The sequence below is a fragment of the Pipistrellus hanaki genome (genome assembly GCF_964339955.1).
Source record: "Pipistrellus hanaki genome assembly, chromosome: 3".
NCBI lineage: Eukaryota > Metazoa > Chordata > Mammalia > Chiroptera > Vespertilionidae > Pipistrellus > Pipistrellus hanaki.
In genome coordinates, this window is record NC_140505.1 from 34,906,441 (window position 1) to 34,931,814 (window position 25,374).

Sequence of the window (25,374 nt, forward strand, 5' to 3'; positions counted from 1 at the left end):
AAAAATACTATTATCCATTTCCCGCTGTTCTCTCCTCTTCATTCTCTCATCCTCTGGAAAAGATCCGTAGCACACAGAGCCCATTTACACAGCACAAAGGCCCAGTTTTAGTATGTAATTGCTGTGCTCAGGAAGATATTGAGTGTCCTTTTGAAGACAGTTATTAACTTCAGAGTCAGGGGCTGTGCCAAGCCCAGGTGGCCTCTCAGTCCCCCTGATTCATTTCCTCAAACAATAAATGGGTTTGAGTACCACAGGTGTGCAAGTCACAGTGCTCGGAACTGAGAAGAATGTAATGAGTAAAACACAGATAGTGATTGCTTTCATTTCCCACACAGCCGGGAAAGTTAGGTAGGCATCCACGGAATGCTCCCAAGTCTGTGAGAATTACAGCTATGGAGAGGAGATGGAGGAGAGACAAAGTTGCTGTGACAACACATAATAGTAGATGGCTTTATCGGGGAGGTCCTGGAAGTCATCCTGAGGGAGTGATAATTGGGATCAGTCTGGAGGAGGAGGAGAGAATATTTCAGGATGTTCTAGAATGGAAGGATGCAGTGAAACAGACAGCACTACTAGAGTAGGAGCAAAGGGAATAAGTTACAAGATCTGCGTGGTTAAGAAGGTGTCAGACCTCTCAGGATCTTATAGTCAAGTGAACGTTTTGGGTCATCATCCTAGAAGCTCTTGGGTGTTATCCCTTCCAGAGTGTAAAGCAAGTAGGTGCCCACATGGAGAAAAGGGGTAACAAGGCCCAGGTTTTTATATATCTCCAAATTTCAATTAAAGGCTACTCAGTCCAAGCAAAAGAATAGACTAAGCTTTCTCATTTTAAATGTCCCCAGAGATGAGCTCTCACACCAAAAGACCCACTTGCCTATTCTCCCCCACTGCTTTTGTTCTTCCCCAAGATCCTCTGGTTCTGGAAGCATGCTCATCCTGAACATAAAAACTGCTGTTTGAAATTTTAACCCTGCTATTTTGGCTCCTGTAAATGCTTGCTTGCTTAAATAATAAGGAAAATAAGACTACTCCCATTCCAGAGAGGCCATAAACCTTCCCCAGAGGAAGTTATCAGTGCTGGCACCAGGCCAGGTCTTTGGTTGAGGTCTCAGAACCCCAGCATATAGGGCTTTTTAAGAACTTGCAAAGGAGACTGGAAAAACCCTTATTTGGGATACAAAGAAGCTCAAAAGATTTAAATACAGGAAACTTCCTGTGTGTCTTTGTCCAGAATTTGAAAGGCATTTTTCTCTGGGCCCGCATGTTATAATAATAAAGAGTGACTACATTTCTCTAAGCATTTCTTGGTTCTTCTCTGATCTTCTGCAACAATCCTCCACTCTATTGTGCAGTGGACTATTGTGAAGGAAGAGACAGTCCTTATTCCCATCCAAAGATGATTCTGTGCAGACACATTCACACCAAGTATCTCACTGGACCCCCTTCCAGGTGCCCATCTGTGACTTGTCATCTGCCTAGCCAAGGAACCTCAAGAAAAAATCACGTTTTGGCATCAGCTTAATGCCACAGTTATTGCAGTTACAGTCAGTGGGATCTTTGTTTCTCAGATTAAGCTTTCTTAGTCATAAAGCACACCAAGTCATCTCTTGATCACGTACTAAGTGTATTTTTGAGCAAGGAGGACATCTCTGAAATCATCTTAGACTAATGGACATGTGGCCGTGGCCGGCTGGTCTCCAGATTTCTCCAGAAACCTCCAGAGAGAAGGAATCTGACCTCCAGCAATCTTTTCCAACACTGAGCTACCTCTGCCAGGATTCCTTTACCTCCTGTCTCATTTGACTTCCTTGTGTTGCATTGTTATCCTCAGTTGTTCTTGCTCCTCAAAGAAACTGGCTATTATTTTATGTAAAAATAAGTTTTAAAATACAGAGTTCAGCTGAGCAAAACAGAGACCAATATTTAATTTAAGGTTTAATTTTATAGTTAATATTTATTCATGAGTTTTGGCAGTGACCTTTTCAGCACATTTTTAAGATAAATTTCTTATGATATTTTTTACATTTTATTAAGCTAATTATTCAGTAGACTTCACAGAAGACCCAAAATGCAAAAGGGAATCGTAACAAGAGGTTTTGTGCAAATTATGAGAGGCTCTCTTCTGTTTAAATTTCAGAATGCATATACCTACATGATGGGCGCATGCGTGATTGTCTTTAGGTTTTTCTCTATCTGTGGAAAGCATGTAAGTATGCTGTAAAGAAGAGCATCAAAGGTTGCATATGCAATAAAGAAAAAAGCATTGACTAACTTCAACTGTCCTTCTGGTCACTATACTATAGTTAACAAATTGCTAGATATTAAAATCCAAATGAGTAAACTTTAAATATTAAAATGAATCAGTAGCCAAAGCCGGTTTGGCTCAGTGGTAGAGCATCAGTCTGCGGACTGAAAGGTCCCAGGTTCAATTCTGGTCAAGGGCATGTACATTGGCTGCGGGCACATCCCTAGTGGGGGGCATGCAGGAGGCGGCTGGTCGATGTTTCTCATCGACATTTCTGGCTCTCTATCTCTCTCCCTTCCTCTCTGTAAAGAATCAATAAAATATATTTTTTTAAAAATAAAAATAAAATAAAATGAATCAGTAGCTTAGTTATCTTGTAATGTTTCCTGACATTTATGATGTTTTATTTATTCTTCATATTTTCTAAGTAAATTCAATTACAACTAACGATAACACATCAGGCATGAAAGCAAAAACCAGTGGTCTTTCTTAATATGTCTTTATTTTTAGTTTTATTTTTAATAAAATTATTTTACTTCAAAGAAAAATAATCCTTAATGGACATTCATAATCCTATGATTCCATATTTCTTTATCTTCTTTATTGATGTTCATACACACATTCCACATATATTTTTATTTTTTAAAGTATTTTTTCCTTTTTTGATTCTGACATTACATCATATGAAATGCACATAATGAACAAACTTAATACTTGATGGTATTTAATATTTTACCAGTTTTTAGGTTTGTTTTTATGAGCATTTATTGGTAGGAGAATACTGAGTCTACTTGTTACAGCCCAAAAAGTGTATAGGCCTTACCATAGTGCAGTGGTTGGCAAACCGTGGCTCTCGAGCCACATGCAGCTCTTTGGCCCCTTGAGTGTGGCTCTTCCACAAAATACCACAGCCTGGGTGAGTCTATTTTGAAGAAGTGGCGTTAGAAGAAATTTAAGTTTTAAAAATTTGGCTCTCAAAATAAATTTTAATCGTTGTACTGTTGATGTTTGGCTCTGTTGACTAATGAGTTTGTCGACCACTGCCATAGTGAATTAGAGAGCAAGAGAAGAGAAAAATGGAAAGTTAAAAACGATTAGTTTAACTTTTATTAATTTGGCTGAAGAGGCTGAACAATTTGACATACAAGTAGAATTTCTCTCCGTCTAAGGGTTTCTGAACAATATTCAGATTTAATAGCTAATAGGAAGCAATTTTCAAATGAAGCATGTTGGCACAAGAGCATTCTTGTGCCAACATGCTTAAATGTTATTTACTCCCCATGTTCTCCACAGCTTAATGAATTGAATATTCGTATTCCTTCTGTGTCCATCTCCATCTCCATCTCCATCTCCATACAGGTAACATTGAAGATGCTCCTCCTGACGGTGGTCGTCAGCATGTATAAAAGCTTCTTTATCATCGTCGGAATGTTCCTATTGCTGCTGTGTTATGCTTTCGCTGGCGTTGTTTTATTTGGTACTGTGAAATACGGAGAGAACATTAACAGGTCAGTGTGTGTTTATCTTTCTATTCGTTTATCAAGCAAGCTTTTTTAGTAATAAAATTATGAATAAACACCTAAATGATTTTTGTATATTAAAGATGGAGGGGAAGGAAACAGCAATCCACTAGAAATTAAAACAAAATAAAAAGGCCAAATTTTAAATGACATTTTCCTAACTGAAGGCAGTATACATGTTTACTATAGAGACCTTAGAAAATTCAGGGGGAAAAAAAAAGACTCCATAACTCCTACCATGCAGAAATAACTGCTCCTGATAACCTGGGGAATTCCAGCCCTTTTTCTATCCATACGCTACCAAAAATGATAGTTTATATTTAAGTAAATAATTTTGAAATGATATTGGGTTTCTTCCTTTTTTAGCAAAACATGGAAAGTTTGAACACCCCCCCCCCAAAAAAAAATGTTATTATGTATGAAAAGCATTTTTCAAAGATAGCCTTAAATTTTGTGGAAGCATCTTATCATTTTAAATAGAAAATTCCTCACACAACCAATTATATACAGATGTGTCTTATTGCAGCAGAAATGGCACATGACCGCTCCACGTCTTATAGCATAATCCACATGAAAGAAACAATCACGTTATATTGTCAAAGCTTGCTCTCTCAGTAATTCAAGATGAATGGTGAGAAATTGGTGGCACCATGCAAGGGGTGGGTTATTAAAACAGCTATACCTGAGACAAGTATATATAACAAACAAATAAGAGAGTGTAACCTTTGGAAATGATTGCTTGGCAATCAAATTTGCTCCAGAATCCACCTGCTTTGGTAATGGCAGACCTTACTACTTCATGACAACTATGTTCTGTTTTCTTTTTCCTTAATTTAGGCACGCAAACTTCTCTTCAGCTGGCAAAGCTATTACTGTACTGTTCCGAATTGTCACAGGCGAAGACTGGAACAAGATTATGCATGACTGTATGGTAAGTATCTCTTTGTCACTCACAATGCCTTAGCTGAGAATCATTTGAAGCTCTTTGGCTATGCAACATCGGCGATAGCCTCCTCATTAGCATCAAAGCTTTGTGTACAAAACACATATCCTGGCCTTTTAGTCCATAAAATTGCTGTCTTTTATGTTACAGTGTGTGGACATATAGGAAGAGTATCCAGTGAACTATCATGGTTCCATTCAATAAATATGCATTATGTAGGCATTGTTCTTCCTCTTCCGCCTTTAACCTTCTGGCAGTCAAGTACAAACAGGGGAATTCTGCTTCTTTAGTTCAATTTATTCAACAGATATTCACCAATCCCTTGGCTTATACTGAGCCACACACTGGGTGCCAGGTCTTTAGTGATGCCAAGGCACTCTCAAGGAGTCTGAAGCTCTGACCTATACTCTCTCTTCTCTAAGCTAATTCTCATCATCCTTCAGGTACCACTTTAAACATCAGTTCCTTCAGGAATCCTGCCTTATGTTAAGACTGCAAGTTATATATTTTTACAACTATATTTCTCTTTTTTTTTGCATGTTTCACAACTATAGTGGGTTATTGACTTAATTAGTTTATTTCACCTCCTTCAGATCAATGTTATACAAAAAAAAAAATTTCTGCAATAATGGCCATCTGCACTGTCCAATTCAGTAGCCACTACCCATATGTGGTTATTGAGCATTTGAAATGTGACCAGTTAAAATAAGGGATGGAATTTTAAATCATATTTTATTCTATTAATGTTAATGAGCATAAATTTAAATAGCCTCAGGTAGTTCGTGGTTACCGTGTTGGACTGCGCAGCTCTAGACTGTCAGCAACATGAAGAAGGCTCAGGGTCTTTGTCTTGCTTACCAGTCTGTCCCTAATACTGAGCAGAAACCTAGCACACAGTAGGAACTCAAGAACTTTATGCATGAATTAATGGGGACACATCAAATATGATACTAGGCAGAATTAAATAAACTCCAAATAAAGAAGAAATAGAATGCCATGGAAATATGGAAAAGAGAGCTAGTCTCTGGCTGAAAGACATCAGGAGGTTTCTCAGAGGTACTGGCATTTTACTGAGCCATAAATGTCCCAACATCCCCTAATGGTGCTGGAATAAGGATCACTGGCTTCTCCTTACACAATTTGAATGTGAAATTGCTGTGTATTACAAATCCTCCTCAAAGCTTACCCCATCACTTATTGTTTGACATTCTGCAGTTTGATCACAATGACCAATTATCATTTGGGGCTAGTGCAGGTGGCAGACAGAGCATCTCTTAGAGCAAACCGGTTCATTTTCATTAGGCTTTGAAAATGTCACTGAACTTGGGATTCTACAAGACGAAAAGCATGGCATAAGTGAAATATTCTCTTTACTTTTGCCACAGATGATGTATCTAACATATGCAGCTTCAGAGATTACTTTGAAGTTAATTATTATATTTTACATGGGTCAGGACTATTTTCATTAACTACAGTCAGTTAACAAAAATGTGTATTCTTCTCTGCTGTCATTCTTTCCTCTCTCTCCCTCCCACTGCCCCGCAGGTCCAGCCACCCTTTTGTACTCCAGATGAATTTACATACTGGGCAACTGACTGTGGGAATTATGCTGGGGCACTTATGTATTTCTGTTCATTTTATGTCATCATTGCCTATATCATGCTGAATTTACTTGTAGGTAAGTGATGTTCACTGCATATTTTTTTTAAACCTCAGGTACTTAGATAATTAGGTATAATTTTCAAGTAATTATCCTGGATTGCTTGGGGTGGATGTTTCATGGCATTAATTATAAATTGTAGCCTCTCCATTCAGAAGCTGAAAAGACTTTTGAAAGGCATGTAAATGACAGTTGATTGCAATTTCAAGAGTTGTCCTATTTATTATGATTATTAATCCCAACAGAGCTCTCATGGATCGAGATGAACAAATATCGAGGGTTGGGGGGTTACCTTTATAGCCTTGAAATGTCACATTTATGTTTTCGAAAGACACATGTTGTTCGCCCAGCTGTGAGGCCACCCAGAACTCAATTTGACCTTTAAAAACTGCCCTGGAACTCTCCACTACCAGAGAAAGCCAGCTGGCATGACTGTCGAAATACACAGAATGTGTGTTTATGCTCATGACCCTCATGTTTTGGAAAGCCAGGAGCTAGAGAAATAGCTTAGTCTAAGTGTAAAACATGCCAACTTGGAAGCCATACTAAAAGCACTTGGCTTATCATGTAGCTGATACAATTCATTATTTATAATAGATGTTTTACATTTTCTAAAAAAAAAAATTACAGATAAGCGTAATTGTCTAAATTCACCACTTTTTTTCTTTCCTTTTTCTTTTAGCCATAATTGTGGAGAATTTCTCCCTGTTTTATTCCACCGAGGAGGACCAGCTTTTAAGTTACAATGATCTTCGCCACTTTCAGATCATATGGAATATGGTGGATGATAAACGAGAGGTAGGCGAGTGAATTGCCATTTCACGCCCCACTCCAAAGAGACTTACTACCCTATCTCAGACATGGTTTTGTTATTGGCATGGACATATATTGAATTTTGAAGGGCTATTGGTGAATTGCAGAAGGCTGTCATCGACAATCCAGCAGAATATGCTGGGAGGGGAGAGGGACAGAATAGATCCCTCTCATGTCCTTTCCAACTAAGAAAGTCCTCTTCTCCTGGCAGTCAGATATTGGCAAGAAAGGAAACCAAGGGAGCTCTGAAGAAACCAGCCCTAGGCGTGGGGCAAGAGAAGGGATGAATTTCAAATGATCAAAGTAACAATAGAGTACTGATTCATGATCACCTCAACCTAAAAGAGCAATCCTGAGTACAAGTGCAAACGAGTTATTTAAGTGATTTATTAAAGTGACTCCTTTTAATTATTTTGGACTTAGTAGTAGTCGGTTTTAACAATGAAGCTTACCCAAGACTTACTGGAATTAGCCAACACAACAGCAGCTTCCTGCTCCTCCTCCTCTTTCCCATCTTCATCCAGCAAACACTCAGGCATTGTTCTAGGCACTGGAGATATACCAATGAGCAAGATGGACAGGTCTTGCTGAAACCAGTTTGGCTCAGTGGATAGAGAGTTGGCTTGCGGACTGAAAGGTCCCAGGTTCGATTCTGTTCAAGGGCATGTACCTTGGTTGCAGGCACATCCCCAGTAGGGGATGTGCAAGAGGCAACTGATCGATGATTCTCTCTCATCGATGTTTCTAACTCTCTATCCCTCTCTCTTCCTCTCCATAAAAATATCAATAAAATATATATTTTTAAAAAAGATGGATAGGTTTCCTGTTAACATAGGAGACAAAATTAAAGTGAAATAATAATCATTATAATTTCAAAAAGCTACAAACACTTTGAAGAAGGTAATAAGGTAGAGAGCAGTTAGAGTCAGGAGCAGACAACTTTAGCAGGAATGGTCATGAAGGCCTGTCTATTTGAGCCAAATATCTGAAAAAGGAGGAGAGATCAGCCATGGGAAGATCTTGGGGATGATCTAAAAATAGTTTCAGGAAGAGTTGACTGAAGGCATGAAGACTAAGGGGCCAGAACAGGCTGAGTAAACGTGGCATCCTGGTCTAGAACTGGGGCCCGCACAACCAGGCATGGCTTTCTCCTCCCCCTTTGCTTGTTCTTTCTTTGGCCCCACACTTCATTCAGGCACCAGTGTTGGGGATTTTCTTCCAGGACAGTGACTGGCATGTACAGGGGTCTGGGCCCATTGGTCTCTATGACTGCTGCCCACAGGAACATGCCTTCCTCTGACATACACATGCAAGATGGCACCACCACTCACATGTTAAGATGCTAGCAACTAACAGGAACTCATGGCCCATCAATGTCCCTGCCTCTCACCCAATATCTGATTTTAAGACACAGCCAGGCTGGCACGGTAGGTTCTGTTGCCTGGAAGAGAGTGATACATGAAAGATTTTCAAAATCTGGAGCCGCTCTGAGTAGGAAGAGGGCAGGGAACCCAGTTCTCTTGTATGTAATTGTTCTAATAATGGAGGAGAACTGATAAGAAGTGATCATTTTATGAAGAACAACTTAAAATAAATGTTCACAAGTTCCTAGTATCTGAACTAGGTGGGAAGAGGATCAGGTACATGTGTATGTTTCATTTCTCATGCTAAAGCATTACTGAGCCACTCAGCACTTGGAGGAGACTGGGGTGGAGGCTGAGTCAGTGGCTCAGGTAAGAAAAGAAAAGTCTATGGTCTCGGTCCCCAGTAGGGGGCGTGCAAGAGATAGCCAGTCAATGACTCTCATCATTGATGTTTCTCTCTCCCTCTCCTTGCCTCTCTGAATTCAATAAAAATGTATATTTAGAAAGAAAGGAAGGAAGGAAGGAAGGACGGACGGACGGACGGAAGGAAGGAAGGAAGGAAGGAAGGAAGGAAGGAAGGAAGGAAGAGAAAGAGAGAGAGAGAGAGAGAGAGAGAGAGAGAGAGAGAGAGAGAGAGAGAGAGAGAGAGAGAGAGAGAAGAAAGAAAGAAAGAAAGAAAGAAAGAAAGAAAGAAAGAAAGAAAGAAAGAAAGAAAGAAAGAGAAAGAAAGACCTAGTCAAGCTAGTGTCTGTTCAGGACAGGCAGAGGGAGAGCTTTCCTTCCTCCTTGGCTGCAAACGCTGAGTGGTTGTGAAACCCCACAGAATTAGAGGTACACCTTCAGAAACTCTGTGTGCTCAGGACTTTCTTTATTTTTTGGTCATTTTAAAATATTTTTCAAACATCTTTATTGCTTTTTAGAGAGAGAGGGAGAGAAAAAAAAAACATAATGTAAAAGGAAAACATGGATCAGCTGCCTCCTGTATGCCCCCCACCAGGGATCAAGCCCACAACCTGGACATGTGCCCTGGCGGGGAATGGAACTGGCAACTTTTTGATGCCCAGGAGGATACACAGCCAACTGAGCCACACCGGTCAGGGCTAAGTTTATTTTTTAATTACAGCGGACATAGAATATTACATTAGTTCCAGGTGTCCGACATAGTGATTACTACACATTTATACACCTTGGGAAGTGCTCAGCTTTTATCTCCCAGCCAGCCTCAACCACTTCCTTGCCACCGGCGCTTAATTTGCCATCTTTTGAGAAATGGCTCCAGGTGTTTCGGGGTGAAAACAGAACCCCAGAGACTCCCTGGGGCCTGAGGATGATTCACACGCGAGTTGCTGTGCTCTGCTACCAGGGGGTGATCCCGACCTTCCGCGTGAAGTTCCTGCTGCGGCTGCTGCGGGGGCGGCTGGAGGTGGACCTGGACAAGGACAAGCTTCTGTTCAAGCACATGTGCTACGAGATGGAGAGGCTGCACAACGGTGGCGATGTTACCTTCCACGACGTCCTAAGGTGAGGGATGAGGGGTAGGGGGGTGCATGGGGGAAGAGGGAGGGCTGTGAGACGGGTCGCAGCTGTGTGCCCCAGAGCTGGACAGAGTCCAGATGAAGCTGTGACCATGAAAGGCCTGGTGTAATGCAATTAGCAAGAAAGTTCTGAACCTGAAATGCCACATCTGCTGTGGTTAGAAGACTCCATGTGGTCTTTCTCGCTGAGCATTACTGGTCGTGTTCAGGTGAGCGCCTGGGTTGGGGGGTGGCCTGAAGGTCCAGAAGTGCCCCTTCCAGAATGGAGCTCCTGAAGGGAGGACACAGAGGGACCTCCGGAGCGTGGGCCCCCTCTTCCTATTTCACGGGAGGAGCTGGCCTAGAAGAGATGAGTGACTTGCTGACAGTTACTCAGCCCCTGAGGCCAACCTGGAGCTAAAATGCAGATCTTCCCACTTGTGGGTGGGGCAGGAATTTGCCTGGGCTGCTCTGCCATGGGTGCCCCAGGCAGGTTGACAAACCACATTTTCCAGACGTGAGGTGTGGTGAGGAAACACCCAGACAGGACAAGAGTACCCTGCGGCCACAGAGGCTTCTCTGTTTGTTTGCTGTGATTGCCATAATAGAGCACATATACTTAGTGGTTCGAACGACACACTACTGTCTTCACAGCTATGGCTGATATCTTAAAATATTCTGAATGCACACAAGTACTTCTAAGTTATTCTAAGTTATAGTAGTCATTTGACCTCAGCCAAATGTTATTATTTGATACACTAATAGAGAAGCACTTATGTTATTATATCACTCCTTTCAAAGAAAATAATTTGAGAACTCTATTTTTTAAAATATAATTTTTATTGATTTCAGAGAGAAAGGGAGAGAGAGAAAAACATCGATGATGAGAGAGAACCACTGATGGGCTGCCTCTTACATGCCCCTATTGGGGATAGAGCCTGTAATTCCTGGCATGTGCCCTTGACCGAAATCAATCCTGGGACCTTTTGATCCGCAGGCCAGTGCTCTATCCACTGAGCAAAACAAGCAAGGGCTTGAGAACTCTATTTTTATACAATTGGTTTCCTTTGAAATAATGTGTATATTATTGTGTGCATCTAAAATGAATAACAAATGATGACAACTCTTTCAGAATGTCAGTCTTTTCTTCTAGTGACACATATTTTTAGGCTGAACATGAGGCATCTGGTCATACCACTGTCGTTAATATTGTATTCGGCCTCTTTGGAGCACAGGGATACGTCTGATAAAATGAACCCAGGCAAAGTCCATGGAAGCATCATTGGCCTCTCCCTCCCTTCTAGCCCAGTGTATGGTGAAAACACTTCAGCAATGATGAGCTTCTTGATGAGGCAGGGGAGAAAGAGAGCGCAAATGCACTTCTTCCCTCCGTGGTGGGAAAAGACTTAGCAAAGAAGAGATCACTGTCCATGTGCTGCATGAGCAAGGGTCTCTCCAGTGTCACCATGCTGTGATTTGGGCTAGGGAACTGGGGTCCCACCCAGGCCAGGCAGGGATGGAGCAGTAACTGAGATCCTGCAGCCATACCACGGAGTGCCAAGCTGCCAGAAGGGGCTGCATCCTCCTTTGGCTGTGGACTCCTCAGCCTGAACACATGAGATGCCTTATTGCTCAGGAGCCCCCGTGTAACACATTAGCTTGTTGGTTTCATTTGCCGCCGTCTGGGTCTATTGTACCAAGGACTGGAGGGGAGTGAATGTTACACTCTGGTTTTGCAACCATAAACATTAATGAGGAAGATCCAGGGGGACAGATGAGAGAAATGGAGAGGGAAATGGGGGGGATGGGAATGCATAATCTGAAGCTAACCATATTAACCACCACCAATTGGAGCTGAATGTGAATAGACAGAGCAGTTATCCTTCTACAGGGAAAGTTCCAGCATTTTAAGCAGCCGATTATTCAGGCATAGCCTGGATCTTTGGTTTTACAAAAGCTTACTGTTATAATCACCTCGCGAATATCAACCTATTTCATCACTTAACAAAATAGGTACCATGACTATGCCCATTTTACAGAGGAGCGAAAAGATGCAGTGAAGTGACATAACTAGCCTAAGCCGTCCAGTTAGCCAGGGTAGCATCAGAATGTTCCACTGGTAGGACTGACTGATGACCTCTCTGGATCTTGAGATCTAAATCCCAGGTAAATCAAGAACTGCAATTGCTGTTGAATTTCCCCAATAGCATGCTCTCCTACCGGTCGGTTGACATCCGGAAGAGTCTGCAGTTGGAGGAGCTGCTTGCAAGGGAGCAGCTGGAGTACACCATCGAGGAGGAAGTGGCCAAGCAGACCATCCGCATGTGGCTGAAGAAGTGCTTAAAGCGCATCAGAGCCGTGAGTGAGCCAGAAGCATCTGGGATTTTATTTCCTCCTCCAGAGCTTCCTGAACAAGGGGATTAGATCCCCCTGTGATTAGCCTTCCTCCAACTGGGTCAACTTCTTCCACTTCCCATGGTCAGATGATGATTCAAACCTTAACTCTCGTCCGAATCCAGTGATACCCTCTTGAGCAGAGTCCATAGGAAGTTTCCATTAAATCACATTTTTATAATAGAGTGTGACTGTTTCAGAAGCAGTTCATGGATGTTAGAGTATTCATGCTGTCCATTTATTAATCTCAGCTGTTTGAAACTGCCATCAATCTCTACATATTGACTGGCAACTACTTTTAATTTGTTCCTAAAAATCCCCAACATATTGGTGATAATTCTTTGTGATCTTTAATTAAAGACCACCTCTCCTGGGAGTGCAGCATCTGTTTGCTGCTTCCTGACCTATAAGCCTATGAGATCTTCTATCTCTTAAATCCATGAACATGAGCATTAACTGTGTTTGTATACATTGTATTTACAATGGGCATTCCTAGTAGGTAATTAATTTTATGAATGCTTTTGACTTATGCTTTACACATGGGGGGAAATCAAATTAATCACTAACCATTTCTACATAACAGATTTTTTTTAATTCTGTCTCTCAGAACAACATCCACTGAAAACCAACACCCCAATCTCCTATAACCAGGCACCTGTCACAGCTGGCCCATCAAGGCTCTACTAGATCCAGGGATAGAATCTGTGATCCAAAGGCCCTGCAGGGCTCCAGAAGTGCAGGCCCACCACCAGGCTGCCCTGGTCCCAATGTGTGACAAGACAGATCAGCTCACTGGACTGGCCCGCTCCAGTCCAGAACCAAGACAAAAATGAGGGTTTCACTTTTGCACCCAAGACTCTCTGCTCCTACTTCTTCGAGGAAAGGAGTGATCCACATAGGCTTAGCAAGCAAAGAATAAAATACAAAGGTGGAAGAAACACACCACCAATAACATTAGTGATTTAAGAATTCTATCTATCTATCTATCTATCTATCTATCTATATATATATATATATATATATATATATATAAAATCTATGTATATAAAAGGCTAATATGCAAAGTGTTCCCCAGGAGTTCAACCAGGAGCCTGGGAATTTTATCTCTCACTATGACGTGCGCTGACCACCAGGGGGTGGCGCAGGATGACAGAAGGTCCAGGCTATCAGCTGGCAGCTGGGGAAGGGAGGCCCCAGCTGGCAGCCAGAAGGTCCCCATCAGCCCTGATCCCTGGCCAGGCCTGGGGACCCTACCTATGCATGAATTTCATGCACCTGGCCTCTAGTTTTAAATAAAACACAAGCTAGTACCAGTGAACATTACTCCCAATTGTCATGCAAATGAAAATGGAAGGGGTAAGCAATTCTAAGTCTCCAAGCCTTTCTTTACTGGAGTCTGATCAGGGAAATTAGTTAATGACCCTTGAAAGTTCCAAAATTAGTTGAAAGTTCCTGAAAGGTCACCAAGCCTACAGGGTCTTTAGGGCAGAGAAAAGGAAATATGACTGCTGGGACAGAAGGACAGTGGGCTGATTTTTCCTTTCCTGCAAAAACAATCATATTTCCATAGAAACAGCAGCAGTCATGCAGCATCATCCACAGCCTGAGAGAGAGCCAGCAGCAGGAGCTGAACCGGTTTCGAGACCGGCTGAATCCCCCCAGTATTGAGACCACCCAGCCCAGTGAAGACATGAATGCCAACAGTCAAGATAATAATATGCAACCTGAGGTACGAGTATGAGGAGTCTTTCATTCAAGGATATTCTGTGCATGTATAAAATAAAAGATAAACTGGTGCTGTTCACAGCCATTTCAAATAAGGTGACAATATATCTAATAGGAAGTTTTTACATTAACAAACAACAACAATCAGCCCTCGCCAGTTTGGCTCAGTGGATAGAGTGTTGGCCTGTGAACTGAAAGGTCCCAGGTTTGATGCTGGTCAAGGGAACATACCTCAGATTCAGCCTCCTCCCTGGCCCAGGCTTGTGCATACCCTCTCTCTTCCATTCTCTCTACATATCAATAGAAAAACATCCTCAGTTGAGGATTTAAAAACAACAACAATTGGAATAGGGTGATCCAAGATTATATTTGTGTCTTTGTGGTTCCTGAGTTAGTTGAAGTTATTTGAAAAGATTCTGATTTTTATGAATACTAAAATAATGTTAATGCCCTGTATTTTAAAATACTATTGATATCTCCCCACCCCCTCTCTCTTCCTCCCTCCCTCCCTCTCTCTTCTTCCCTCTTTCTCCGTCTGCCTAAGAGTTAATATCACCTCTGTAAGGGTTTAAGTCTGGCAATATCACATGATTTAGGACAGGGGTGAAGAATGGCCTGGCCCATGGGCCATATAAGGCCTGATAACCTGATAAATAATTTGGTCTGGCCCTGCGAAGGCATTAGGGTGAGTTAATTAAATGTTTGACCAAATATAGCAGGTTAATTTTTAAGTTGATAATTTTGTATGGCCCTTGAATGATGTTGTAAATATCCAAATGGCCCTTGGCGGAAAACAGTTCCCCACTCCTGATTTAGGAGAACAGGATTTGCCTGAAGCTCTACCTTACATGTTTTCTCCTACTAAGTCATAGAAACTTGCAATAAAATCAATGAAAAGGTTTGACATTGACCTTCATCCTCCTTAAATTGAGGAGTTGTTCTTCCTCAGCTGGGCATGAGAAGAGCATATGGAGTTTGGGGACGATTAACTTGGAGGCCTCCTATTTACTAGGGCACAGCATATTTTCATTTCCAAACTCAATCTACATGTCCATAAAAGTACCACGGAGGCCCCAGTGTCCTGGAGAGCCCTGTGCTGGGAGACAGCTGGCAGAGGCCCTGCCCTTTGTGAGGATGCAGCTATGGACTGGATGGAGTTGATTCGGCATTCTGAGAGCTCCCTCCCCCAACCCCAGGAGCATCAGACTTCCAATTGCACAGTGACACAGCCAGGAGCCAGTGATAAACACCGAAGCCTGAGGCTTCATGGCCAAGTGGGATGCTCCAAGGAGCCCTCTTATTCATAGCCCAGATTTGAGTGGATTTCGTGTTGTTGGCTCCCAGCCTATAGGAATCATCTGCCATGAATTACAAGCACTTGTTTAGGAGACAGTCAACAAAGAGAGATATGGAGGTTTCTACAATGGCCCTGCCACCTGTGTGCCCTGAGGAGGGCTGGCAGTGCCTCGGGTGCAGGCGTGAGATTAGGTCCAGATAGTCAGATGGGGCTGATGAGTCAGGGAAAGTGATGATTGTAGAGTTCTCTGGTGTTAGGTTAAAAGAGCCAAAAAACCCAAGAGGTACCCAAAATATCAAAAGGGGATATTGAAACAACGCGAAGGCTAATGCGCTGATAGGAAAGGGGAAGGTGAGGGTCAACCAGAGGGTGGGTAAAATGTGTGGAGAGTCTCAGCATTTCTCTTTGACTGTAGTCTTTTATTGAATTGACTGGGGTACAGGTTTCAAGTGTACAACTCAAACATCATCTGCACACTGTATTGTGTGTTCATCACCCCAACCCCATCTCTTTCCGACCCCATTTTCCCCCCTTTGCCCACCACCTCTTACCCCCCATTCCTTTTCGCCTTCCCTCTGGCTATCACCACACTGTTGTCTGTGATATATCTATATATCAATACCTATATCTATATATCTACATATCTATATCTATATCTATATCTATATCTATAGATAGATTGATATCTTTTTTTTTTTTTTGCCCAATCCCATCACCTTCTTTCATCCAGTCCCCCAACATCCCTGACAGCTGTCAGTCTGTCCCCTGTATCTATGCCTCTGTTCCAGTTTTGTTCCTCAGTTTATTTTTCATTAAATTCCGCATATAAGTGAGAGACTTTAGACTTCATTGATATAAGATTTGATCTCCTCCAGGGCCCATCCCAGATTTGTGGAGAATTTTCTTTCTGAAGCTCTAGGCATTGACCTTCAGGTTGGCAAGAGCATGCTTCCTCCAAGCCAGGGAGTGCTGGCTGTCCCCTTATCCCCTTCCTTCCTGGAATGCCGCCATCCTTGCTTTAGTAAACGTTTACCAAGCGTGGAGGGAATGTGGATGTGGGGGTGGAGGTATCTTGAGGGGAGTCAAAGAAAAGACAGACAGATGCTACCTGAAGAGGCCTCCTTTCCTCACAGTGGGCAGTGGTGACCCTCACTTTCCTTGACTCTTTTTTTTACTCATTTTCACTTTTCCTTTCCCCATTGTGGAAATTAGGGGTTCATATTGTTTTTCCCACTTGCTTCCTGTCATTTTCTTTATTTTTTCACTTATAGTTTACATTCATTACAATTCTGTATTAGTTTCAACTGTAAAGCATAGTGGTTAGAAACCATGTACTTTACAGAGTGGTCCTCCCCTCCCCTGCAACAACCTTCTATTCCAACTACCTACTGACCCCCATACATAGTTATTGATTATATTGTTGACTATATTCTTTATGCTGTACTTTATATCCCCAAGACTGTTTTGTAACTACCAACTTGTACTTCTTAATCCCTTCACCTTTTTCACCCAGTGCCCCCTCCTTACTTCCCCTCTGACAACCATCAATCTGTTCTCTGTATTTCTGAGTCTGTTTCAATTCTGTTTGTTTATTTTGTTCTTCATATTCCACATACAAGTAAAATCATATAGGATTTGTTATTTCCTGTAGCATAATACCCTGTAGTCTATTGCAAAAGGTTCAACTTCACTCTTTTTGTCATATGAAGATGAAGGCAGAGAAAATGAGAGCACAGGGTTAAGAAAATCACTATTCTCTTCTTCCCCCTGCAGATGAGCAGCCAGCAGCAGCTTCTGAGCCCCACCCTATCCGACAGAGGGGGAAGTCGGCAAGACGCAGGGGATGGAGGGAAACCCCAAAGGAAGTTCGGGCAGTGGCGTCTGCCCTCAGGTATGTGTACCGAGTCCTTTCTCCATTGATTGAATCATTTTAAGTTGATGACATTCTGTGTGTTTAGGATCTTAGGTTTCAAAATAAGGGTCTGCATCTGAAGTTATTTATGAAAAATATATCTCCTTATCAAAGATATTTCCCTCAAAATAACTCCTCTAAACAGCACGGTATTGGCCCTTGTTTTCAGTTACTATGGTTGAGAAAGCAATACTTATTATTAACAAAGTGAGATATCATAGCCAAGATCATTTTAAAAAAGACAATTTCCAAGGGCTTCCTGTGTGCATTTAAGGCATTCTCAAGCATAGGCAAAATTTTTTTAACCTAAGAGCAAGTGAGTAGATATGGTCATTTAAGAAAATGCCACAGTTCTCAAAGAAGGAACAACAAAACTGACATAGCATGATACAATATAATATATGATATATGATACATGATGTATTATGTTAGTGCTATACTACTTACTATGTGCCAGTCAGTATTATACGTGCATTGTGTATGTTCCCTCACTTAATCCTCGCAATCCTATTCTTTCTCACACTCAGTGAGATAATTTTTTTCCTAGAAGAACATGGGGTTTTGGGAAAGCCAGGACAGTCCCATTACAAGCACTCAGAAGTGGAGGAGGAGCAATGATCTGCTCAGCTCACTGCCCCCCATATGTGGTTTTCTGTTTAAATCATTGAATCCACGATAAAATAGGGGCTTCCTAATGCTCCTTAATTGTTCTCCTTCTTCAACCCAATCCAATGAGAAGGTGTATAACGTTGCAAACTCTTCTGTAGCATGTCTGTTCCACAAAGCAGAAGGCAGTGTAGCTTAAATTTTGACACTAAAAGTTGTTCGGTGGATCTTAACATCAGAAGGAAAGTATCTTTTTTCACATCTGGGAGTTTATTTTGTAGGGATCAGAGAGAAGATAGCTTCCACCTGGGAAAACAAAGCTGGGAGTGATGGGAAATGAGGTTGAGTAGGGGATGGGGCCAGGCCATGAAAAGCTGTGACAGGCTGAGTAGTTTCAGCTTCATCCTGTAGCTATTAGGAGCCAATACAGATTCCTGTGCAAGACATGGTACTTGGAATAGTGCTTCAGGGAGAATAGAGATTGAGTCTGGAGGCAACATTAGGAGCCAGAGGATGATACTGTAAAACCTGGGCATGAGGTGACAACATGGCCAAAGCTGGCGGCAGTGGTCCAGACCCTGGAGCAACAAGTAGGAGAGATGACCTAGGAGAAGTACAGTCCTTGGTGTTCACTGAAAAGTATAAAAGAAAGGATGTTGTCAAAAGTGCCTCTAACGGTCCAAGCTGAAGTGGCCCGGTGATAACTAAAGAGCCATGCTATTGGGACATGCTGAGTTTGAAGAGGCAAAGGGCAAGAAAAGGCATTTTAAGGGGATACCAACTCTGTACCAGGTGTCATGCTATGCATATTCTTCTTTTTCTCCCTCCCCCCTTTTCATTTTACTTTTTATTTAAAAGCATATATTTAAAGTGTATAAAGTGATGTTTTTATTAACATACACATTGTGAAAAGATTGCTGCAGTCAACATATATGCATCAGCTCATTACTCACCTTTTTTGGTTGTTTGGTGAGAATACTTAAGATCTACTCTCTCAGCAGATTTCAAGTATACAGCACAGTCTTATTAACTGTGGTCACCATGCTGCACATCAGATCTCCAGAATTATTCATTTTACATAACTGCAGCTTCGTACTGGAGGGGGAAGTCCCTCATCCCAGCCTGCCCCCTCTGACAATCCGGAAGCCCTCAAGTGGGAGGCATGCTGGTGATCAGGGGAAGGCTATACCAGCAGTGCAAGCCTCGGCGGGCCCTGGTTTCCTGAACCTCAGGAGGCCCTGGGTGGTTGGGGGGCTAAGGAAGGGTCCAGCCATACTGTGCACCTGCCACCCCTCTGGCAGGGCTGAAAGGACTGGGGGACTCTGGTGGGGCTGAGGGGACTGGGCGCTGCCATCGTGTGGCTATGGGAGCCGCAGTCTTTGTCACGGTGTGATGGTCAGTTTGCATATTCCCTCTTTATTAGATAGGATACTAATGAGCACTGACTCACAAATATTTCTATGACACTTACATTTGCCCAAATTGGAGCTTTTTATTTTATTTTAGTTTAGTTTAGTTTAGTTTAGTTTAGTTTTTGTAATTATCTCAAAGTGCAAGAGGCAAGCAGCATTTTTTTTTTCATATGGCATTATTAGTTGTCCATGAACATAATTTTAAAGTCCATTATGAACATAAAGAATCCAGGGCTGAAAAGGTTCCAAACTCAACATCTTTTCATACTCAAAAGGATAGGACTTGTTCATCAAAAGCATTACTAGGCGGTGGGAATGTCATGGTTTTTCAGGTATGACTTACAACACAGTAAAACACCATTTTGCTCACAGGACTCTGGTTAATTCCACAGCACCAAAGCCAATAAGCCACTCGGTGTCTTCAGTCAACTTACGGTTTGGAGGGCGGACAACCGTGAAGTCTGTAGTGTGCAAAATGAACCCCATGACGGACACAGCTTCCTGCGGTTCTGAGGTTAAGAAGTGGTGGACCCGGCAGCTGACTGTGGAGAGCGACGAGAGTGGAGATGACCTTCTGGATATTTAGGTGGAAATCAATGCAGATGGCAGGCTAATGGCGAAGAGTACTTTCTAGTATTTTCCTCCATTGTCCAGTCAGCAATCCATAATTGATGCATAATTGAATTCCAATTTGTCCTGCGTAGGAAGGCATAAAAACTGGTCTGTCAGAATTGTGCAAATGGTGGGTTATTACCATGTGTTTGAGACAGTTTGCAAAATGGCAGTATTAGAAAATATTAGAAATTATACCAATACGAGATGTAGATTGTTCAAAAATTCTATATATTCTGTCTCTGTAAACTAAGGTATATATTCAAATGTGCTCTTATATATTTTTACCACCCCTGAAAGTGTGCTAAGTCCAAAGTGGTTCATATATATAGTACAGGAGCTATAGCTTTAGTTTATTTTTTCCCACTTCCTCTAGAAATATTTCTCTTGGGAGAATTTATTATTTATAATTGATCTGAAAAGGTCAGCACTGAGCTCAAAGTGCTAATAATTTTACAAATTACAGATTTTGAATTTTAAAAAGTATATTCTTTTTCTTGTGTTATTTTTTTAAAATATACACAAGATGTTTAGAGGTCAGAAAAAAAGTCAATTTCTGTCCTCAGTCACTCCAATGAAATTTTTGCCTCTTCCCAGAGAATTGTGTGTGCAGGTACCAGACAAAGAAATTGACACATGTTGCTAAATGACTTAAAACAAACCTTACAGAAGTCACTTGAGAGACATAGTTACAGAAAGAGGTTGAATTCCTTAAAAAGTATTTGAATAATTGAGTTTAGAAAAAAAGAGTAAAACAATTCAGCTTATTTTTTAAAATCATTGCATGTGTGATGCCATCATTGGCTTTACGTTTTACCCAAAATATGTTCATTGTGCCATAAACCAGCAATGACATTATGAGTTGATCACTAAATTCGGGGGGCTGTTTCTCTGTTTTCCGTGTCCATCACGGAAAATGACAGGTTCCTGAGTGGAGGAGCTGGGGATTAAGAAATTAAAGAAAGAAGAAATAAACATGGAGGCAGGAATAGATTCATCAAGCTGGGCTCTAGGTGGGCACCACCTCTCTGATGGAGAGGCTGCAAAGGCGACCCCCAAGCCACACAGCAGGTTTACTTATAGGGTCAAAGGAGCTTATTTGCATTCTTAACTAGGCTCTAGCATTACTGGATTTACATATCTAGACCCGCCCCTGCTGACACCTGGACATAGGTACTCTGCCAGTGCTTCCAGCTCAGCTAACAATTTAAAGAATGTCCATGTGCCTTCTCAGGCGGCCCTCTACAGCAACACACCATCGCTGTCTTTAATTCCATATGACTCCCCTGCTACCAGACTCTCCTATGGAAGTAATGATACTCTGCAAAATCTTCTCTAAAGTCACAGTTTATTCCACAGCCCAACTGTATTTGTGTTCTGTGGGAAAATTAAAATGCAAAGTGATTACTGTTGGCCCACTTAGGCTGAGTGAACCAACTAGATGTGAGTTTAGGCTTTGACTACATTATTCTTTATTGAAGATTTGCTGTGTAGATTCACTTTTTTAATGGAGTGATTATCTCAGTATCTTCTGAACATTCACCCCACCCCGGTTGCTTTATGGTTTATTTTTCTCGATGTAACATTCTTCAAATAGCCAAATATCACAATCTTCCTGTATAACAATTTTAACATTGTGGTGACAGTCTATTGTTTCTATGATTAATTGTGTTGATCAGATAATGGGCAATTAAAGTCAGTGCAGCTGAAAGGATTTTATTTCGTTTTATGTTCACTTGGCACTTTTTGTACATAATAAAGTGAAATAAACATTGATTTTTTAAAAGAACTTTCTCTGAGTTGATGATCATTTCTAAACCCTTTTTGTGTATGGGGCAGGGTGTGAGGACTTGTTGGACAGATTGCTGGCACTTTGCAAACTCTCTATTTCTAAATATTCTGTCTACAATTGGTTAACAAAAGCTCTATCCCTGATATTCATTCCAGCTCAGCTTCTAAGTTTCTTTCACATTTGTGCCCATAGGCTAAATGAATAGCCTGGACTTTCCAAACCCATAACAAAGCAGAAAAGGATGCGACATGGCCAGGCCTTGGATCTTTCCTAGAGCATGAAAACCAGATTTATTTACTTTTTTCTTCTTTTGGCTCATTACACTGGAGTAATACAGCTTCATTCTCACAAAACTGCTGAGCCCTTCCTAAAACGTCCGTAAATGATGTTCAGCAGAACATCACTGTTGTTCATTCTGCAGTGAAGCAAGGGGCAGAATAGCAATGCATTTAAAGCCACAGCACCCTGCATTTTCAGTGAAGTGAAATAGCCAAACAATTCCCGTGGGACTCATCTCCACCATTTTCCTAAAGCCGGTAGAGCAGACTGCAAGCCGAGAAGAAAAAAACAACTGCCACCCTCTCTTTGTTTTTTCATAAACATATAACGGTCTGGTTATGCAGATGGGAAAACTGGCTGCAATGCTCCCTGGCCCTTAGGCCAGACACTGATACTAATCCTGTCATCGCGCTGCCTCCTGCCTTTAATTAAAGGAGGCTGTCGTTTCCAAGGGCACCAGAAAGCATAAGCGATAGTATACTTGACACAGAGCCCCCAAGAGGAACAGACCACACGTGCATGGCCCACATGGCAATTCAAGGGGACTCAGAAGGAACAAGGATGGAGAGAATGGCCAGACAGATGCCATTCAATCTGTTCTCAGTGGCAGTTTGAGAGCAACACCCACCAGCAGGCACTGGCCATTTATGCCTTGTCCAAGATGAATAAGATAGGGTATATATAGATATATAGATAGAGATAGAGATAGAGATAGAGATAGAGATAGAGATAGAGATAGAGATAGAGATATATAGATATATAGATATATAGATATATAGATATATAGATATATAGATATAGATATAGATAGATATAGATATAGATATAGATATAGATATAGATATAGATATAGATATAGATATACACATATGCCTAAGTGACTAGACACCCAGACAGCCCGATGACTGGCCGGTAGCTATGATGCACACTGACCACCAGGGGGCAGATGCTCAACACAGGAGCTGCCCCTGATGGTCAGTGCGCTGCTCAGTTGACCAACGGGTGCCAGATACCAGGCTCATGGCTGGCAAGCATAGCTGTGGAGGCACAAGTCTCTCCCACAAACACAAGGGCTGCACACCCAAGTGGTGGTGGCAGCTGCAGGCACAGCAGAGCCGAGATGAGCTGGAGCAGCACTGCACCCAGCCCAGGCCCGGGCTCCTCCCCAGCTGTCTGCCTCTTCCTACACTACTTTGTGTTGTGGGGGATCGATGCGGACAGCAGACTAGAGCCCAAGGAGCTGGCGGGTAAAAGTGGGCTGTGATGGCGCGGAGGTCCACTGATTTCCGCAGCCAAGGCCGAGGGACCCCATCCGTGCACTGGGCCTCTGGTGTAAAAGAAAAACAAGAGTTATAAAGTGTGAAGCAAAAGCCGTTTCTGCAGCCAGATGAATGATGTGTTTGCCTGTTTCTTTGTAGGAAGTGACATACTCTACATAGATAGGTGGTTTTCAATACATTGCTTAGCAGCGGCACTCCTTTCAAGCAAAATCCTTCAAGGGATTCCAAAATACTAACCAGGCAAAAGCAGGCAACGCTACTTGAAATTGGGTGAAGATGAGAACCCACTCACATGGCCTCTACTCACCCATGATATTGATTGAGTTGTGTCTCTCCAAAATACATTCTGAAGTTCTAATCCCTGCTACCTGTGAATGCCACCTTATTTGGGAATAGGTTCTTTACAGGTGTAATGCGTTAAGTTATGGTGAAATCATACTATTGTAGAATCGCATGGGCCTTTAATCCAATATGAGTAGTGTCCATATTAAGAAGACAAAAGAGACACACAGGAAGGAAAATGCCACGTGAAGACCCAGACACAGAGGGAAGACAGCGTGTGAGGACAGAGACAGAGATTGGAGATATGCTGCTACAAGAAACTGCAAGAGGAAGGAAAGGGTCCTCTCCTAAGGGGCAATGCCTTGATTTCTAAGTTGTGGCCTCCAAAACTGGGACTGTGAGATAATAAATTTCTGGTGATATAAGCCACCCAGTTTGTAGTATTTTGTTACAGCAGCCCTAGAAAATTAAAACACACCACCCTACCCCCCAACCACCTCCAACCCCCATATATGGCCTTGACTATCCTAGTGCTCCAAGAAACCCAGTTTGAAATAACACTAGCATAGATCGAAGCTCATGAGCTTTGAAGTTCAACAGATTTTCCAAGTTCTAAATTTACTGGTTACATCTTGTACAATATTGGATGAGTTTCATATCCCCTTAGTATCAAAATTTGGCTTCCTGCTTCTAAAAAGACAGAAGAGGTGAGTTATTCACTTCATTTACCCGAGAGGTTCACAAAATGTACTAGACGGGTTTACTCTGAGCGGGTTTACATATCCCAAATCTTCACTTAGCTGTCTAACCTTCCAACCAGAATCCCAGTTGACCTATTGTCAAGCAAATCATTTTTCCGTCTGCCATAGCTATTTCTTGCTTAGATCAGACCTGAGAAAAGTTCTGACATTAAATCAAGTTGGACCATTCCGATTTCTCAATGAGACTATATTTGCTACCTAAGGTAACCATTGAATATTCCTAATATCCAAGGGTGAGCAGAAAAGTTGTGGGCTGCTGGCGTTCATAACTAAGGGAACATTACTGGGAAAAAAAATTGTAAAGAGCTAGTAAAAAAAATTAGAAGTAGAGTCTGATTTACCTATGGCATGGGTTGGTTGGGCTTAGATAATACACCAATACATGCTAAATTGAAGATGTCTGTTGGGCCGGGAGTCCACAGAGAGGGATTTCCTTTGGAAGCATCAGCATAAAGATGGTATTTAAAGCCATGAGCTAGATGAGGCCATGTAGGGAGTGAATATATAAAAGAAGGGAGGTCTGAGGGCCTCTATTAGTTTCCCAGGGGGCCACAACAACGTACTACTGACTGAGCGGCTAAACCCAATATTTATTGTCTGACAGTCTGGAGTCTACAAGTTCATAATCAAGGTGTTGGCAGGGTTTGTTTCCACTAAGGCCTCTCTCTGGCTAACAGACAGTCATCTTCTTCCTGTGTCTTCACACAGTCTTCCCTCTGTGTATGTGTCTTTGTTTCCTTTTCTTATAAATTCACCAGTCATATTGGATTAGGGCCCACCCACATGGACCCGTTTTGACTCAGTCACCTCTTTAAAGGCCCTAGCTCCACATAAAGTCACATTCTGGGGTACTGGATGTTAGGACATTAATATACAGATTTCTGGGGTCACAATTCAGCCCACACTGTCTGTCTCCCTGACAGTGGTGCACATTAGAGTAGCCTTTCAGAGAACAAAAAT

At 41.9% G+C, this 25,374-nt stretch overlaps 1 protein-coding gene across 6 annotated transcripts in view; it reads left to right on the forward strand.

Annotated features, from left to right (window-relative positions):
- NALCN (sodium leak channel, non-selective) overlaps positions 1 to 21,809 on the forward strand; it is a 269,461-nt gene extending 247,652 nt beyond the window's left edge. For 5 of the 6 annotated variants that reach the window (XM_084880254.1, XM_084880257.1, XM_084880255.1 and 2 more), the window contains 10 exons: positions 2,141 to 2,209; positions 3,608 to 3,756; positions 4,606 to 4,699; positions 6,257 to 6,389; positions 7,054 to 7,169; positions 9,912 to 10,069; positions 12,270 to 12,420; positions 14,027 to 14,185; positions 17,252 to 17,369; positions 19,801 to 21,809. In XM_084880254.1, coding sequence (XP_084736380.1) covers positions 2,141 to 2,209; positions 3,608 to 3,756; positions 4,606 to 4,699; positions 6,257 to 6,389; positions 7,054 to 7,169; positions 9,912 to 10,069; positions 12,270 to 12,420; positions 14,027 to 14,185; positions 17,252 to 17,369; positions 19,801 to 19,994 — 1,341 coding nt within the window. In that variant the 3' untranslated portion in view covers positions 19,995 to 21,809. Of the gene's footprint in view, positions 1 to 2,140; positions 2,210 to 3,607; positions 3,757 to 4,605; positions 4,700 to 6,256; positions 6,390 to 7,053; positions 7,170 to 9,911; positions 10,070 to 12,269; positions 12,421 to 14,026; positions 14,186 to 17,251; positions 17,370 to 19,780 lie in introns of all 6 variants that reach the window. The other variant, XM_084880259.1, reaches the window with a different exon arrangement.
- The last annotated feature ends 3,565 nt before the right edge of the window (positions 21,810 to 25,374 follow it).